Below are 18,219 nucleotides of genomic sequence, written 5' to 3'. Positions count from 1 at the left end.
TTGAGTAAACTACAGAAAACATTAGATATTCCTACCTGTGCCCCAGTTGCAATTTCATCAGCAGCTTCGTTCATCACTCCTAATGTTTGGAAAGCAAATACACAGAGTTCCCGTTCACAAACAGTGGGCTATACAAAGAAAGAAAGTTAATTTTACTTCTGTTCTGATTTGAATTCTTGCTTTTAGCATGTCATGAGCTACAACAAAACCCAAAACACAACTAATTCTAATTCTTCATATTTTAACTGCAACATTAATTTTAAATAATTAATACATATATATTATTGAGGAAGAGACGTTAGAGAAACATTTTAATAACCTGAAGAGCAAAAGTGAAGAACTCTAAAACTCATAAGTACTATGAGAGGCTAAATTTAAAAGAAATCCCAGCACAGTTTCAAAACCAAAATTACAGGCATAGTACTCAAATGTTCTTAAGAATATCTATCTGAAAACTTCCTACATAATTAAACTTAATGGAGAACAAATCCTGAAGCTAATGGAAGCAGGTTTATTCTTCACAGCTTCCTACACTGCTGTTCAGAACACACATAAAAATCTGATCTGGAAGACAAATTTCTTGAAGAGGTTATTTTTAATTTTTGACAATTTAACAAATTATTGGTAGACTATAAGAAAATCCATTACATTTTTACAGCATGAACACTGTGTTTTAAAGCCTACTTATTTTAAGAAAGAAAGATACTTCAAGTCTTTTTTCAGGTATTAAATAATAAAAATCCCTTCTTGTTGAATCAGCTTTTGCTTATTAAAAAGTAATTCATGATGTCACCACAAATAAAAAAACATTACCTAAACTGCATATTGAGTCAGAACTGAACATTTTGCCTTCATAAGGCAAACAAAGCAGAAACAAAAAGGAACACAGCTTTAGGTAATGAAAATAGGCATGTCTTCCTGGACTTCCTAATTGTTTACAACCCTTTCAGCAACTCCATCTTATTTACTGAAATATAATTAGCAGACCAACTTTATAAAGGCTCAACTAATAACACAGCATTGTTACAAGTATCCAAAATGAACAAATAGTTGAAAGAAATATGAATTAAAATCTTCCTTAAAACTACCCATTAAACACAACCTGTTAGGACAATGCTGAAAACAATGAAAAATACTTCCTGGATACTATTTATTTGAATGCAAAGTATTAGATCCTAGCTAACTGAAACTTAAACTTATCTTTGCAACTGAAAGTTTTGAGTCTAGTGATCACAACAAGTACAAAAGCACACACTTGTAGTAGTGTGTTTTGAAGTTCAAGCCACTGCCTCTACAAAGCACTTGCAGAAATGAAAAAATTAATTAAACACACACAGAAAACCTAACATTTAGCTGAATTCTGTTTCAGGCAACAGCTTTGCCAGTAATAAGCATACTGTTGTCCTTGCAGTCACTTGCTTTGCAGAACTTAAAACATTCAATTGCTGTGTTTCAAAGATTCAAGACCTCAATAAGCATCTGAAATCTTCTGGACTGATACAGTCTCACTTCATTTGCTTTACAAGAGTTACCATCTTTCAAATCTGATAATGTCACCCATTTGATTTAGTTTATCTGTCATGTTACATTGCATTAGGCAGCAGATGAAGCCAAACATGATCAAATTCATTGTGCCATGGCAAGCTGGACAAGAAGTATCTATTACTGTCATTATTCTTGGGTTTTCCACATTTAGAAGACGGTTAAAACATTTGTTCAGTAACTACCATAATCAACAGAATACACAGACTTCCTTTATTTCAAAGCAAGGAATAACTCTGGAGTAGCTGAGCAATCTAAATTTGGCCATACTTGTCATGAAGAAAACTTGTAAGAAAATACTTATTTTTGATGTTTTGTTTACAGTCTCAGCGAAGTAATTTATCCTGAAGCTTAATAATGGTAAAGGAACACACAATTTGTCACCATTTCTCTTTTTCCTGCCCCTCTGTTATGATCCCAGAAGTGTCTGAGCATCTGGAGAAGGAAGTTAGGAAAACAGACATTGCATTTATGCTTGACTTCAGAAAATTTTTGGTGTCTTTTTGGTTTTGGTAATTTTTTTGTGGTTTTGTTTTTGTTGCGTTGTTGTTGTTGTTGTTGTTGTTGTTGCTGTTTGTTTTGTTTTGGAATTTTTTTTGGGGGGGCGGGGGTTTGGGGTTTTTTTTGGGGGGTGGGCAGTTGGTTTCTGGGTTTTTTTTTTTGCCTCAGGCTGACACTGGACAACTCTAGACATAAGGACAAGTAAGACAGCAGAATTTCAGCCCCAAAGTGGAACAGATACTTCCGTTAGGATCTATACAATTATTCTCATTTTATGTATTTTATGTATTTCATGAACCTTTCTGTCCATTATGTATTTTGTCAATACAATAAAACGGGGAAAATAATCCCAACCCTGCAGCTAAAGGGACATTTCAACAGTCTGTCTTCATGTATCTAGTCTGGATGCCTTTTAGCCCACCCTACAGTCATTTTAAAAGTACTTTTGAATTCTGTTTCTGGAATTGTCTCAATTTACCAAAACAAGATGTTTTTAACTTAAATTTCCCACAGGTGTTAGCAATGTATTCCAGGAGACATTGGTATGGCCATTTCAGTGTTCTCTACTCCAGTCACTACTTAAGCTCAACCATTTGTATTGTTTAAATCCCTACAAAATGAAAGCACTAGCTTGCCATTAGGAAGCAAATGTTTGAGGGACTCTTGTCTGTTGCACTCTGTGACTTACCTATTCAGTGTTACATTTCCTTACTTATGTTTTGCCTGCAACTATGCATGCTAGAACCAATGAAAACATATGAAAACTAAGTTAATAAATCAATTCCAGAAGGCAGAGTTTAAAGAAAACCACAAGCTTTACGGGAAAACTGGGATTCAAGGCTGTTCCTACTGTGCTGTTAATGTTCTGCATATTGATAGCGTGTTTGCCTTTATATGGTGTCCAGTCTTCTCTTTTTATAGGATGTGAGCCTTTGGGACGGGGACAGTATTGTTCTGACTTCAGACCATAAATATGAGAAATGTCCCTAGCCACACTTAACAAACAAGAATATAGCTGACACATTTATAAAAGCTATGCTGTTCCAACGTAATCTTTGGATATTCTTGCTTTGGTTCATTTATATGTAACATTCAACAAGCTAAACCTTCTAAGAATTTTTGTGTCTCTACATGAAATGTTCAATGAATATGCTCTTACTGATGCGGAATTCACAGCCACACATGTACAGATTAATCACCTTTTCTTGGATTACTATCGCCCATTGTTTTCAAGGGGAAAATACAAAACAAAATAGGGCTTAGACACTTAAACATTTATTTCTGAATATGAGTTTCATCCTAGGTGCACACAGTTCCACAGATTACAATGACCACCTTGAGGATACAAGCTGACTGGCTGGACAACTTTGTCTCTTCCTGAAGAAGGCAACTGTCATTCCTCTAAGAAACAGCGGCTATCAGGGTCTCACACAGACTTTATTTTTTCTCTTGTAAATAGAAAATTAACGTAAAGCCATCAGTCTTCACAGAACTTTAGCTAAGTGAAGATCACTGGATGCTGAAACACTATTAGGAGGATCATTATTCCCATGGGGAAAAACCAGAAAAAAATAAGACATGGGCAGTTAACCTAAGACTGCAAATGCTTAGAGGCACAAAACAATGACAAACCAGAGAGCATCTTCTGAATGTTTGAAGTTTTCAGAGTTTTCCTTTAGCTACCCCCATTCTTTGCACGATCAGTAGCTCCCACCCAACTGCTGCTGTGGTGAAAAAAGCACAGAGTTCCCATGTGTCACAATGCAAATGTCGTTTCTTTCTGCAGTGACTGAGACTGGCAGACACACAAACCACCTACACACTATGACATATCCTGGTTCCTGGACTAATACACTTACCTAAAATGTTTTCTAGGCATTCTTTCAATTTGAAAAAGCTGAAACTTTCATAGTCTATATCGATCTAGCAACTTTCTAATGTAGGCTGCAGCTGTGCTCAGAGCAATGTGTCAACCCTTTCATGTGTTCTTAGGGATATCACACAGACACTAAAGAGGCTGTAACGTGACTGACACTCCTAAAAACTATTGATCTAACACAAGATGCTTCAGGCAAGGCTCACTGCCTGACATGCAGCAAATGTAATAAACAGTGAAGGTGAAACCACCAGTGACCATCCCACTTTTCTTAATGAAAGCAACAGACGAGGAGACAAAATGAAACTTCAAATCTCTGTTCTGTTTTCTACTTTCCACCATGCCAAGTCTTAGTTTTACTGTAAGGTAAACTCTCTGAATAGTCTCTCAATATTCATGTGTTACATGGAACACGCTGCTCAAAGAAATGGGAGATACACAGCAGTGATCAGATACAATCTGAAGAAAGATGACAGCAGTCTGTAGCTCAGCAAGAAATGTCACTTGTTCTGTCTGGCTTTGTTTTGCCTGATTTAAATTTTATTTTCTGGGGTTTTTGGTTGTTTGGTTTTTTTTTTTTTTCTACATCTTACACACTTTCAAAAAATGTATTTTTACTTCACAGACACAGAAAAAAATGGGAACAAACAAGCTTTATAGAATGCTAGATGGGCATGATGCACTTGGTAACTTGTTGGCAACAGGAAAAACTTTACTGCAGTCATTTTACTCTCTCAGTAAAATTAAAATTATTTGAAACCTATTCCATTAAAATACAGGCTGTAGCTGGAAAGTTACATAAAAAGAGATAAAACCAGCCTTGTGGCATAAGGATTAGAAAGACCACAATGTTACTCCACAGAAATCTTGGAATTCCATAAGCATCTAGGCTTAACTCCAGTCTGACTAAACATATTTGTACACCTACACTATTCTCCACAGTTCAGTGATGTTTATTCTGTTCAAGAAATTTCCCACGATTAAGCAGCATACTCAATGCTCCTGTGTTTTCAGTGATGTCTAAGACTCCTGTATTCAAAACACAAAGAAATCAAAGACCTCTTCAAGTCAACAAGAACCCTCCCAGGTCAAAATTTCATCCATAGTAAATAAAACATAACTGAGACCACTTTGGGAGGAAAAACATTAAAAAAAATTCAAGCTTACTAATGGAAGAAATGTGTCAGAATTACAAGACTGCGCTTATTTTTACAGCTAAATAATATGAACAGGTATTTCTTTATGGCATTTTACTGTTCATATTTTATGGGAAAAACATTAATCAGCAGAAATGTATGCACCAGAGTATAAATTTCAAAGAAACCAGCTATAATATTTAATTTTGTTGAATTTTTTTTACTAATCTTTTCTTTGTTCTAAGGAGGTCTCAGTCTAAGCTTTCAACACAAGATGGCACTCTATAGAGACTTCTTTACTAAAATAACCAAAAAACGGATACACAGATGGTCTTTTATTTACCTTATTGAATATACTCTGAGATTATTTTGCCCTGTATAATTGTCTCACGGGTCTTTAAAACCCATTCAGTCATGCTGTTCTGTCAATGGCCCTAGTAATGCAAATGAGGAATTTGGGAAGGCACAGAACAGCAATACAGACATTAGCTTTACAAATTACACTATGTAAAAGGTGAATAAAATCAAATAATTACAGAAAGATTGAGGTTGGCAAGGTTCTCCACAGGTCATCTAGTCCAACATCCCTGCTCAAGCACCTGGAGGCAGCTGCCCTGCACAGACAGCTTTTTAATTTCTCCATGGATGTGAACTCCACAGCCTCTCTGCACAACTTATTCCCATGCTCAGCCACCTTCAGAAAAGGCGAAAAAGGTAAAAAGTGTTTCATGTTGTTCCACTGAAACCTCTTGTATTTCAGGTTGTATCCTCTGCCCCTTGTCATGCCACTGAACAACACTGTAACAGGCCTGGTCCCATCCTTTTTGCACCCTTGCTTCAAATATATATAGACATTAGTAAGATCCCACATGTGCCTTCTTTCTTCCAGGCTCTCAGCCTTTCCTCCTGTGTGATGTGCTCTAGCCCCTTTAACTATCTTAGTGACTTTCACTGGACTTTCTCCAGTAGCACCACCCCTTTCTTGTGCTCAGGAGCACAGAACAGGCACAGTGTGGCCTCACCAGGGCAGTGTGCAGGGGTAGGATCACATCTCTCCACACACACAGACAATTCTACTGTTTAATGTAGCCCAGAACAGCAGTAGCCTTCCATACCACAAGTGCACATTGCCTTCTCGTGTCCAAGCTAGTGTCCTCTCCTGCCCAAGCCAAGCTGCTTTCCAGCTGGGCGGCCCCCAGCATACACTGGTGCCTGGGTTTGTTCCGCCCCAGCTTCAGGACTTTGCACTTCTCCTTGCTGACCTGGATGATGTTCCTGGCATCCCACTGCTCCAGCCTCTCGAGGTCCCTCTGAACGGCGCCCATTGCTCCGGAGCACCGCGCACTTCTCAATTTTTTCCATCATCTGCATACTCTTTTGAGGATACACTCTGCACCATCATCTAGGTGATTAAATGAAGGTACTAAACAGGACTGGACCCACTACTGACCCCTGGGGTACAACATGAGCTGCTGACCTCTAAGTAGACTTTACCCAGCTGAAAATCAGACCCGAGGCCCAGACATACTGCCAGTTTTCAGACTACCTCACCATCTCCTCATTTAGCCCACGCACCAACAACTTATCTAAAAGGATCTTATGGCAGACACTGCCAAAAGCCTTACTCACATCCAGGCAGACAATATCCACTGCTCTCTCCTCATCTACCAGACCAGTCACTTCCTCAATGAAGTTTAATCAAGTCAGTCAAGTATGAATTCCCAGTGGTGAAACCATGCTGACTCTTCGTGAAGATTTTCTTGTCCTTTATATGCCTGGAGATGGTTTTGAGGCTTAGCCGCTTCATCACCTTCCTACAGATCAAGGGTGGAGTTCTCTGGATCCTCTCCTTCTTGCCCTTCTTTAAGAGAGGCCATGTCTGCCTTCTGTGCGTCTCCTCCTGTGTTTGACTTTTCACTTCCCCCTTTTCCAAAACAGAGCAAGAAGCTATTTCAGAAGATGGCAGAGCTCCTGAGAGCTCAGTAGCATAGGCTGCCTTGCAGGAAGATGCATTGTGATTCTTCAAATGAGTTAAGGGAGATGTTTGGATGTACAGACCGAAGTCCCAATATTTGCTAATAATTTCAAAGCTGTTTCTTAATCTTTCTGTGAAAACTGAAACATGCAGGATTCCGATCATCATTAGAAATGACTGCATGAAATAGCATTGGTCCATGCTAAGTAAGAGCTTAAATAATATTTTTTATTCTTAGGATTCATGTATTCACTGCATTTTTCCTCTGCTTTGTAGAACAACTGCAAATTATTCCATGAAGTGATTTCAAGTAATCTTCTGATTTTGGTGGTACTCTATATATAAAGTGTGTATCTCTAAACATCCAATTTGGCATTTATAATTTCTGGTGCACTGCAAATAATCCTTAGATCTCACTGTGCTTTTGAAATACATAGAAAAGAAACATGATGAAATGATGAAAACTTTCATTCATCCCCATCTTATCTGGTGAAGGTATGAATACTTACAGTAAACATTGCCTACTTTACTACTGGGGTTTTTTTAAGCAGATGGAATGAAGCATTGGACCACTGACCTTTATAAACAAGAGTGATACAAGTTCATGATGTGTTATAGTACTTTCCCAAGACTCCTTCTTCCATTCAAGAGAATCTTTGTTCTTCCTCTTCACAGTAAGAGAGGTGGCTTCATGAAGGCATTACATTTGGGCATGTTCAAAGGTCACCTCACCTACCAAATCTGTTTTGCTTTCCACACACACAAAATTGTTGAGTACACAAAGGAACTGAGTATTTAAGTCTGGTCTTCCATATTTCCAGGAATTCTGGAGCTCAAAAGAAAGCTGGTTATTCTCAAAGATACTCACTTTGCTCTGTAAAGAAATTCCTAAGAGAAATATAAGAATTTCTTACTTATTCGTCTTCAGCGAGCCAATAAAGCAGCCCCTTTATTTATCCTCAATAAAGGACTAAGAAGGCCTAAAAACACCCAGATTTCAACGTACAAAGAGAATCCAGTGGGGAATATTTGCATGATCAGATAATTATTGAGGGCTCTGGAGCAAGACAGATGTCCACTGTAAAATCATGAAGTCAAACATATGCAATCATGTCATGCAGCTGTTCTGCAACAGAATCTTCCATACAGTGATATGTCTGCCACGTGGATCTAGTGCCTAAATAAACCCATACAAAATAAAACATCTTGTTGTCATCAAGTGGTTGTTATCTTATGGGAAAAAAGACGCCAAGATTTTTAAAATGTAACTTAAATTGAAATAGATATTAAAGCCAGACTACTCTCGCAGAAAAATTTATTTACGAAAATGAAACACAATACTGAGAAGAAAGCTTGCTGAGAGAGATTGATTGAAAGATACTTTATAACTAAGATAAAATTATAGCCTGCAGAAAGAAAAAAACCCTTATCTCTCAATTTCAGATGGTTTCTTCAGCTGTTGTGAGGATGAGACATATGAATTTCCCAGGTCAGTAATAACTAGCACAAAAAACTATGTACAGCGTAAGGGTTTGTAAGTAGGTATAGCACTTCACAGTATTAAACACTTTAATTGTTGTGTGATGGCAATTGTTGAATTTTTTTAACTGCATTTAAGACAATTAATAAACTACACTATAGCTCAGGAAAGGCACCAGGCTGACATATGGGAGGATCAGAGTATCAAATTTCTCTGTGGCTCCTTTATAACTGCATAAAACTCCACAAAAGATCAAAAATTCAAACATATATATATATATATATATATATATATATATATATATGTAACTTTTCAAGCAGTAACTTTATTACACTTTTATAATTTCATAGGTCTTCTTTGCTGTAGGGAAAAAAGGTCCAAAATGTAGAAGGGAAACTCACCATTAATAGTACCCACAGCTAGACATAAACCTGTGTGCATCTGTGTGGAGGAGCCAAACTTTAAAGGCAAAAACTGGTGAATGACCCCCAACTATACAGTCTGTGGCACCTCTTGTGACACAACCTGCTGCAGAGAGAGCCTATAATGTAATGCCTTTGGGATGCAGGCATCTGTAGAAAAGGACATCTGGATACTCTTGCTAAGCACACCGTGGCGAGGCACCCAGCATTATGAAACCTCGTGAGGTTACTGTGGCATCCAAAAAGAGAACTCTTTACAAAGGCCAGGGATCCTCAATAAGACTACACTGCATGCAGCCTTGCCTTAAATGAAAGCTTGCTGCACTCTTGTGACAAAAGTACTCAATTTCTGAGATCTGCTCCTGCAGCGATACTAAAGAGAAAATGCTCTTTCTCCTGACACGTTATTTATATACACATATATATGTATGCATGTATGTGTATGTGTGTATTCAGCTGAAGCATGTGTATATAAACCCCACAAACTGACTTCTTCAAGCTGCCCCTGGCCAGAGCTCTCAGTAGAATGAAACATAAATTTCCTTAACACACTCCAGGGCAAGCTAATGCTCAATTCACACTGAGATCCCTTCTCACCTTCTACAAAAGTGCAAACTCATTAATGGCTCTATATTGCTTATTGAGTCATTCAAGCATACTCAGAGTATGCTAGATTTCTTCCTGGTATCTAATTTTTCCTAGGTTATATAATGACACTCTTTCGTTTTTGCCAAGCTTGTCAGGTTATGCTACTTCAAAGGCACAGATGAATATACGTTCAGGAGCAAATATTGTTGCAGCTTCTTCTGTTGTGAAATGCTGACAAACTCTTAAACAGATAGCTATAAAATGATCCTTTAAATTGAAGACACAAAAGTGTAATTCTGAGAGATTTTAATCTTTATGGTGGGAAAGAAGGTATTTAGATTTTTTCATTTAGAGCCGACAACTTTACATTCTGGTTCTTTTTAATAGAATAAATCCTACTGTTTGCTTTGACCTATAGATAATAGATAAACTCCAATAACCTAAATAATTATGTTTTTCAAACTTTAATCACTCTTCAAACATTACTGATTTTGTCTTATCTCTTTCTGTCACAGGTAACATACATAGCAGTGCATTCAAAGACAAACAGTGAGGAACTGATGCCTTTTTACAGGCTTCTAGTAAGTTTTGGGTACTGATAAACCTGTCAGAAAACCTTGCTTTTAAAAGATAGATATGAGTTTGAAGAGAAAAAAATAACTCTGATTGGATATCCAAAACTATAGGGGTTTAACCATGACTTAAACAGTGTTAACTGGGTATGTATGTGATTTTTCAAATCCTACCAGCAGCCCATTTGCACATGCTGCATGCAGTCAGAATGCCTGACCCTGGTGTCACTCAGTGCCATGGGGAGTGACACTGAGGTGACTTCTGTCACCAGGTAGAGCAATAATCCTTATGAATTTAGTTCCATGGAATTATCATAGACAAGATCGGCTTCAGCTTATGCGTAGTTGCAGGCCATACTGTGCAGAAATTGTCTGGTATCACAACATTTATTCACTGGAGTTAGTTTTCCATGGCTTTAATCTTTTTAGTTCATTCATATTTCATTACTGGATGAAGGGCAGGTGAAACAAGAGGATTCTAAACTCCAAGAGTAGTCCTAAAGCTAAGAATTGTATTCTGTTAATATACTCCTTCACAAAGCTGCACTGATCCAGCAGCTCCAGGCAGTGCATCTCTCATGACCAATCTGACTCTTTTCCACTGTTCCACCAACAGCATGAGAGGCTACAATGATCAGCAGGCAAAATTCTGTTCCCAGTCACAGAGGAATGAAAGGAAGAGCTGTCTAACTGGCCAGACTTTGGACATACTGAGCCACAACAGGGTTCCTACACTGGGTCACTGCTAGATCAGGCACTTCACAGAACATCTCCTTCTGCTGACTTTTTTATCACATTTGAGAATGGCTCATTCCAGCAGCCTGTGAGCAAATCAAGGTCAGAAGAATTTCACAGACTGTTGGCAATAACACCAGTGTATGTAAATACCATGGTCATGGCTTGATAAACGCTCAGGGACGAGGTGCCCTAAGCTTTCAGAAGAAAGCCAAAGCACTGGGAAAACATTCTAATGCACTTCTCTGTTATCTGGCTTTGACTACTGCAGCACAATAGTGTTCAGTGAAATACATGCCCCTTTACACTTCTGTGGTATGATACAAGCCTAATTTCTCTCTCCCTTCCTTGTATGACTTTTTTTGTTTCCAAATTTACAGCAAAATCTAGTTAATATGCTTCATATTTTTGCATCTCAAAAGAGCATTAGGAGGAAACCCATCTGAAATAATTTAGTGGTTTTCCGACAGGTTTGTATGGTCCACAGCTATTTAAGGCACTATAAAATGCATTGTTTTAGCAGCACACCACTTACCCTCAGCATAGGGCCATTCTGGAATACATGAGGTTCATCACAAACTACACAGTATTCATTCAATACTGGTATCCGCTGCTCAGCAAATTCAATAGTCTGAGAACAATGAAAATGAGAATAACAGCATCTGCTTAAAAATAATTAACAGTCAGCTCATGTGCCACAGTGTTTCATATATGAATAGGATATGACATCCTACCTGCACAAGAAAGCCACGGTCTCGCACTGGAATGCATTTTGCACCATAATTTTGCTGCAAGGGAAAAAGTTGAGGCAACTTCAGTGTTGGCAGACTAATAACAAGGAAATGATAAAAGCACTTGTAAGTATTTGCATATAAATATGTAAACAATTCGCATCTAAAGACATCTCTCACTTGCGTGAACCAGGCATTACAAATGATCAATCCTTTTATTCTTTACTGAGTATGGCACAGGTTTTTAGTATTTCTTTCTAGTTCTTAAATCTGATGAAGATTTGTACCGCACCATCCGATAAACTTTAATCTCAAATGAAAACACCAGTGCCTTCACTCCATCCTAATAAACTGAAGTTTGGTAACTTCCATCGCGTTTTCACTGCGTACTGCCTATCCAAATATGGGCTGTATGTTAAGGCTTGAAAGACTACTGTAACTCTCAGTAAGGCTGAAAACCTTTTTATTTCGTATGTACTAAGGTCTCACTTCTGCAACACTGCACTAACAGATCTTTATGGTCTGATACTACTCAAATTATTTTTCTTTCAGCACACAACAACATAAATTAGAAGTAACTTCTGCTAACAAAAGTCAATAAGATTCAGCCTTCCCTACAGATTGACATCAATTTCCGTCAAACATTGTTTTGAATAGAATTAGATCAGCTGCATTTACAGTGTTTTGGCAGTTTTTTTTTTAAATAGAGTTATTTCCTTTCATTTTTCTTCTACTGTTTATTTGCTTAACTGCTTTTTCATTTTTCTTCTGGGAAACAATCCTACTTGTACTCATATATGAGACTCTCATATTTTAGCTAAGAATTGAAGAGAACTCAGTATCTTGATTCATCACTTCTATATTCCACTAACTTCAAACTGCAGTCAGGCACCTAGGTTACCCATATATCTGGTGCCTGCATACAGAATGTGAAGTAGACTCTTGATGCCCTTCCACTAAAATCAAATTACATCCAACCATGTATGTGATGATCTTCCCTCAAAGTAAGTGCATTGAAGCAACAAATAATGGGTAGTTTTTATAGGCTGCCAAACAGAGCTTGCCTTTTTTCCTTATCAGCTGATAACATCAGTAATGAAACCTGGTCAGCTCCTCATTATCTTAAAAAACCTGAGAGACTTTTTCTATTAATCTCAGGAGAGAAAAGTCTTGCTATGGTAATACATCCTCTGCTGAATCAGAAAAAAAGTGCATCTCTAAACTGCAACAAGAATAAAGTCTGATAGTTCATCTTAAATTAATTTTGCTGTGCACATCACATAAATCAACCACACAGCATACATATAAATGATGTTATGATAATGTATCCCTGCCTTTAGATCTGAAGAGTATAGCTTAAAGCTCACTAAACTAAATTACCATGAAACATAGCACACTCAATGTAATTTCATTATTCAGAATGCACTATTTTAAACATATGTATGCCATCTGAAGGAAAAATCAGCTTCCAAGGTACCACCAGGAAAGGGAGTAGAGAGAACGATTTTCTAAACACTTCTCCCCACATTAAAAACAAAAACCAGGCTGTTGCCTTGAAAGACTGCAAATAAACCCACTCTTCCTTCTACAGTAAAAAGCCACATTAAAGAGGTATAGGCAGAACAATCGATTTTGAAAGCTCTTTCTTAAATGCAAGAATATATGCTGCCCTTTGTTTTCCCAATTGATCGTGTCTCTGAGGAAAGTAAGAGGGCCAGCATGGGCTCTGCTCCTTGCGTGGCCTCTGATGTCCCCCAGCACATGTGAAGGTTTAAGTTTAACCCTTCACAAAGCACAAATGTGCAAGAGGTGAGTGGAACCATGACTGAGCTCATTCCAGCATGATGGTGACGATGATGATGGCAGATGCAAAGACTAGAAGGAGAGGTGATGTGGCAATCAAACCATCTAATGGACAGTTGTTTCCCCCACGAAGCAAGAGGGAAATAGGAAAAGTCCTCTGCAACCAACCTAATTTTGCAGCACAGAAGTGCACACTCTCCCTTTGTCCTGCAGGAAGTATGCAGAGAAGTGGGTGACTGAATTTTTCCCATGTCCAGCAGCTGTGAGTTGAGCTGCATTTCGACACAACACGTAAAATCTCTGTCCTGACCCCAGCAAATTCTGATTTTATAACTTAAGTATATGTATATGCACAGCTGTTTGAATCCTCCTTAAAAAGCTGACTTCATTGCTCTTGTCTTCTAGTATATCTAATATAGTCACTATCATATATCCTAAGTATTAATGCCTTTGCACAAAAAGCATAACAGCACATTTTGAAAATAATAGGAGGAAAATGAGCAGAATACAAAAAGATTATTACGCACAGCAGCTTGTGAAGGTGATGATGAGGATGGTGTTAAGATACCAATAAGCCCTGAGGTAAGAGAGAGCCTCCTGCTCTCTGCCATGGTGGACTCCTTGAAAGGCTCCATTTTGGATGATTTAGGGGCATTGGAGTAAGTCTTGCTGAGCAACTTGTGATTCTTCAATCCATCCAATTCCTCCATTCTAAGGTTACTGGAGTAGGATCTGCTTAAAAGTTTGTGGGGCTTCAAGGTGCTGTTGTGCTCACATCGAGGATCCCCAGAGCACGACCTGTTTAACACCTTATGGGGCTTTAAAGCGATGCACTCCTCCTGCTTGACAGCTGCAGAGCAAGCACGACTCAGCAGTTTGTGCGATCTAAGAGCCATTGTCTGTTCAGCCCTCGGGTCACTCGATAACGAGCGGCCAAAGGTTCTGTGAGATTTTGTGGCACACACATCCTCCGCCTTCACCGTGCTAGAGCAAGTCCTTCTCAGTAGTTTGTGAGTCTTGGAGATGCCATCCTGTTCTGACTTCAGTTTTGATTTATTCTTACCACAGCCAGGTGGAGGATAACTTGGCGACCTTAGAATAAAGAACATGGAAAAGTTGGAGAATAATCAAAATCCTGGGCAAATCAAGAAGGATCACAGAGATGTAAATACTTCTAAGTGTCACCTGTGTTTATGTTTTTCACTAGTGATAAATGCAACCCAAACTTTTAATAAACAAATGTATATAAAACATCTTCCAATATCAAAACAAACAACTTACTCCTATTTACACATGAGCTCATCAATCAAAAAGACAATCAACTACTTAAGTAGAAGTTACAGCTGTGACCTTACAGCTTTTTGTAAGCTCTTCTATGTCTCAAAACAAATAAATTATCCAGGAAATTATCTTCTAAATGAAATCCACCTCTCATAACATATTTTCCTTATCAAAATCTATCTTTTCTATGTAATGATCACAGCATGATCTCATGAAAGTTCTTGTATTCTGGAAACATCATAAGGAATTATATGTTCAAATGGAACATACAAATGGAAGATACAATGAGCATTGAAACTTGGAGACATTAAATTTAATTCAGATGAACAGGATATTATTTTAAAACCATCATAATAACCTGCGCACTTTGTGAAAGACAAATTCACCCTTCTTTCCTGTCATAGATAAATTCTAATTCTGTACCACCAGAAATGAGAATGTGAGACACCTAAATTACAAAAGCAGGAATTAAAGAACAAAAGGTTTTTAAGAAACAACATTCACACAAACGTCACATTTCTGTAAGGTTCATATTTGCCTCTCCTTGCAAAGAACATGTAACAGGTATGCTGAATCACTTTGTTATGTTTTATAAGAAACACCGGTCTTTGGAGGTTTTTTGTTTGTTTGGGGGTTTTTTGTTGTTGTTTGTTTTGCTTTTCTTTGGGTTTTTTTGTTTGTTTTGTTGGGTGGCGCACTTTTTTTTTTTTTTTGTTTGTTTGTTTTGTTTTTTTTGTTGTTGTTGTTGTTTTGGTTTGGTTTGCGGTTTTTTGTTTGTTTGTTTGTTTGTTGTTTGTTTTTTGTTGGTTTTTTTTTTGTGTTTTTTTTTTTTTGCATCAAATAGAGAAGTAACAACCCAAGAGGAGAGGCTGGCAGGTTTCCCCACCACATTAGCAAGTGTTGACAGGAGGAAGCACATGGAGGCTGCTGATTCACCGTAAGCAGCTGGCTCACTATCACCCTCCTGCAGATGGGAGGTAGCACTGGTGCCCTGGGGACAGAGAGGGTCCCTGCACTTGGGCAGAGCCATCTCTGGACTTAAGCTCCCAAACCAAGAGGAAAAAGAATGGGCTCATTTTGTGTGCCCATTCTGAACAGAAACAAGCCCCAAGCCATAGCCCGTGCTTGGCAGTGGTGCATTGCATGGTAGGGAATGGATAAGACTCCTACTTAAAACATCGCCTTTCCTCCTCTACCTTTAAATAGACAATCTTTCGTCATTTTTGGCATTCCCCTCTTTTTTCAATCTGAGCGATTGCTGTATTCTATCTCTTTTTCATACTTTGAATTTAGAATGGTAAAATTCATCACAAAGAAGGAATATTCAAAGCAGCACTCAATTCAAATTCAGTAACTGAATCTAAGGGGTGATCCTTAATCGAAGCGGTGATCCTTAACCCTCCATAATCAGGAAAACACACTAGAGTAAATAGTCACAACCCTGAAAGAGGTAAAATCAGAGCCTGATTCTACATATACTTACGAGTATGAGCAACTGGCAGAAATCGTATTAAATTCAAATTCATTCAAACTATTCATAAACTCTTTCTTACGCTTTCTAATGCTTTTTCTCTTTGAAATTCTGTGCCTGCATTTCAGAAGTGGAAAACATTAATGTAGTCAAATACTGGAGAGGGGAGGGTGCTCAGCATCTTTAAAAATCATTCTTTCAATTATGATTATTCCAGTTTTAAAAAACTAAATATACAAACTGCTGTATAAAGAAGAGCTGGAAAAACACAGTTTTTTAAAATATACATAAGATATGCTATACATATGTATTTCTTGTATTTTTATTCGTGCTATTGAAGTAAAAGATAAAATAAAAACACAAACAAAATTTAAAATAAAATTAATTATTTGCATTTCTAGTTGTAACATGGCTGTTTCAGACAGCAGGGCACTGAAATGCTCTGGCTTCTAATAATCTTAGAAGCTGCAACAGTACCTAGTTCACTCCTGATGTCATGCAATGCAAGGACAGGAAACCCATGAGGTAAGATATAAATAGAGAACTTCTCTGTGGAGAAAAGTCAAGATTTCACCTTGTGAAATCTGCTGTGGATTTTGAACAGTTTATGGTGATAATAGCTATTTTTTCTTGCCATTACCTGCGCAATGTAGAAAAGATGTGCAGAGGGGATTTCACCTTTTTGTCAGACACCTTCTTATTGTGCGTACAGTTAGATTTTTCTTTACTGTTCTTCCACTGTTGTGTAACAAATGTCTGCATGATTCTGCAAATTAAGATAGAAAAGATAGGTTTTCTTATCCCAGCCAGGACATACTCATTTTAATACTATGGTCTCAGTGGTCACCATGCAGATGACAATGCAGTGTTCTCACTCTACAGCTGAAGTTTTCTGTCATGTATGTGGATTAGCGATTGGGTTCCCCAGCTCCACAAAAAGCCTTTTTTTTCCACATAGAACTAATTTAATATGGGACTCCTAATGAGAATACAGTCTGTGTAAAGAATCACTGCAACTGCAAAATTTATGCAGACTATACTATATCTGTGGAGATCTAGAGACAAACTGAGTGAAGGGCATCAAATCCAGGTACAGGGGCCTACCTCTCACATGACCACAGGCTATTGCATCTGCATGGCTAAGCAGAGCCTTGTTCTCTAACTAATCTGGCAGTGGGGGTCTTAAAAGTGATAAAAGTCAAAGATGAATTTGGTGTGATAAAAGTCAAAGCTGAATTTGGTGTGAAAAAGAAATATCCTATTGCCACAGCCATGAGGGATGACTGGGCTCACTGGTATTTTTACTCCTGCTCAGCTGAGAACTGTGCAGCTGTGTTCTTGAAAACATCATATGGGAACCTTTAGTAATAACCTAGTGCAAAAATCACAGAGGGTAAATAGCAAAACATTTCAAGAGACTATTCATTTTGGGGGAGCATTTATCTTTTTTTCTTCGAAGTCATAGAGATTTTAATAACTTGCTTCATTTGCAAGATTATGAAAATGTTGCACTGAATTTCTTAAAACACTAAAGAGGATTTTTTTTCCCCCTCAGGGGTTTCTTAATGTTGTAATGGTGAGATACTAAAGCCTATATACTTAAAAATTTATTACATGTATAAAAGCATATGCAAAGACATGACTCAGCTAAATTGTCTTAAAAAGAGTTGTACTATGACCACATGAAACTGCCAGGTTTTTTTACTATCCTTCCATCTTGTCCTCAAAACATGGATGGCCTAATTTCTGTGGTATATCCTAGAGACAACCATGAAAGCATGGCCCCCTCAGGGTATGCATGAAGCTCAAAAAGACTTCTGTTTCAGAGGCTTCACCATCTAAGCAGAAACATGAAATTGAACATTCCTAGATATGGTCTTTATAACTTTTATAGCTTACTTCCTAAAAGGCACCAAAGTCACAAAAAACCCTGGCCAGTAACACAGATCAAGTTCTCATCAAAAGGGATCAAACCCCAACTTAAAATGGCAAATATTGGCTTTTATTTAAAGATAAACAACTTCAAGATCCAACAACAAACCTGACAACATGAATTTTATTCTACTTGACCGGAATAGTCCTGAAACGAAAAGACTGCAATATTTG

The 18,219-nt window shown here is 37.8% G+C and overlaps 1 protein-coding gene across 1 annotated transcript in view; it reads right to left on the bottom strand.

The window, feature by feature from the left end:
• Positions 1-18,219, bottom strand: part of PARP8 (poly(ADP-ribose) polymerase family member 8) — a 109,815-nt gene that overhangs the window by 19,494 nt on the left and 72,102 nt on the right. The window contains exons 11-15 of the mRNA XM_041489304.1: positions 16,754-16,879; positions 13,889-14,453; positions 11,562-11,615; positions 11,363-11,458; positions 36-128 (exon numbers count right to left, since the gene is read on the bottom strand). Of these exons, the coding sequence (XP_041345238.1) occupies positions 36-128; positions 11,363-11,458; positions 11,562-11,615; positions 13,889-14,453; positions 16,754-16,879 (934 nt within the window). The remainder of the gene's footprint in view (positions 1-35; positions 129-11,362; positions 11,459-11,561; positions 11,616-13,888; positions 14,454-16,753; positions 16,880-18,219) is intronic.

Source organism: Pyrgilauda ruficollis, unplaced genomic scaffold (genome assembly GCF_017590135.1).
Source record: "Pyrgilauda ruficollis isolate IOZ18807 unplaced genomic scaffold, ASM1759013v1 scaffold92, whole genome shotgun sequence".
Lineage (NCBI taxonomy): Eukaryota > Metazoa > Chordata > Aves > Passeriformes > Passeridae > Pyrgilauda > Pyrgilauda ruficollis.
Note: the sequence above shows the minus strand (reverse complement) of the source record. Positions and strands in the feature narration are given on the sequence as shown.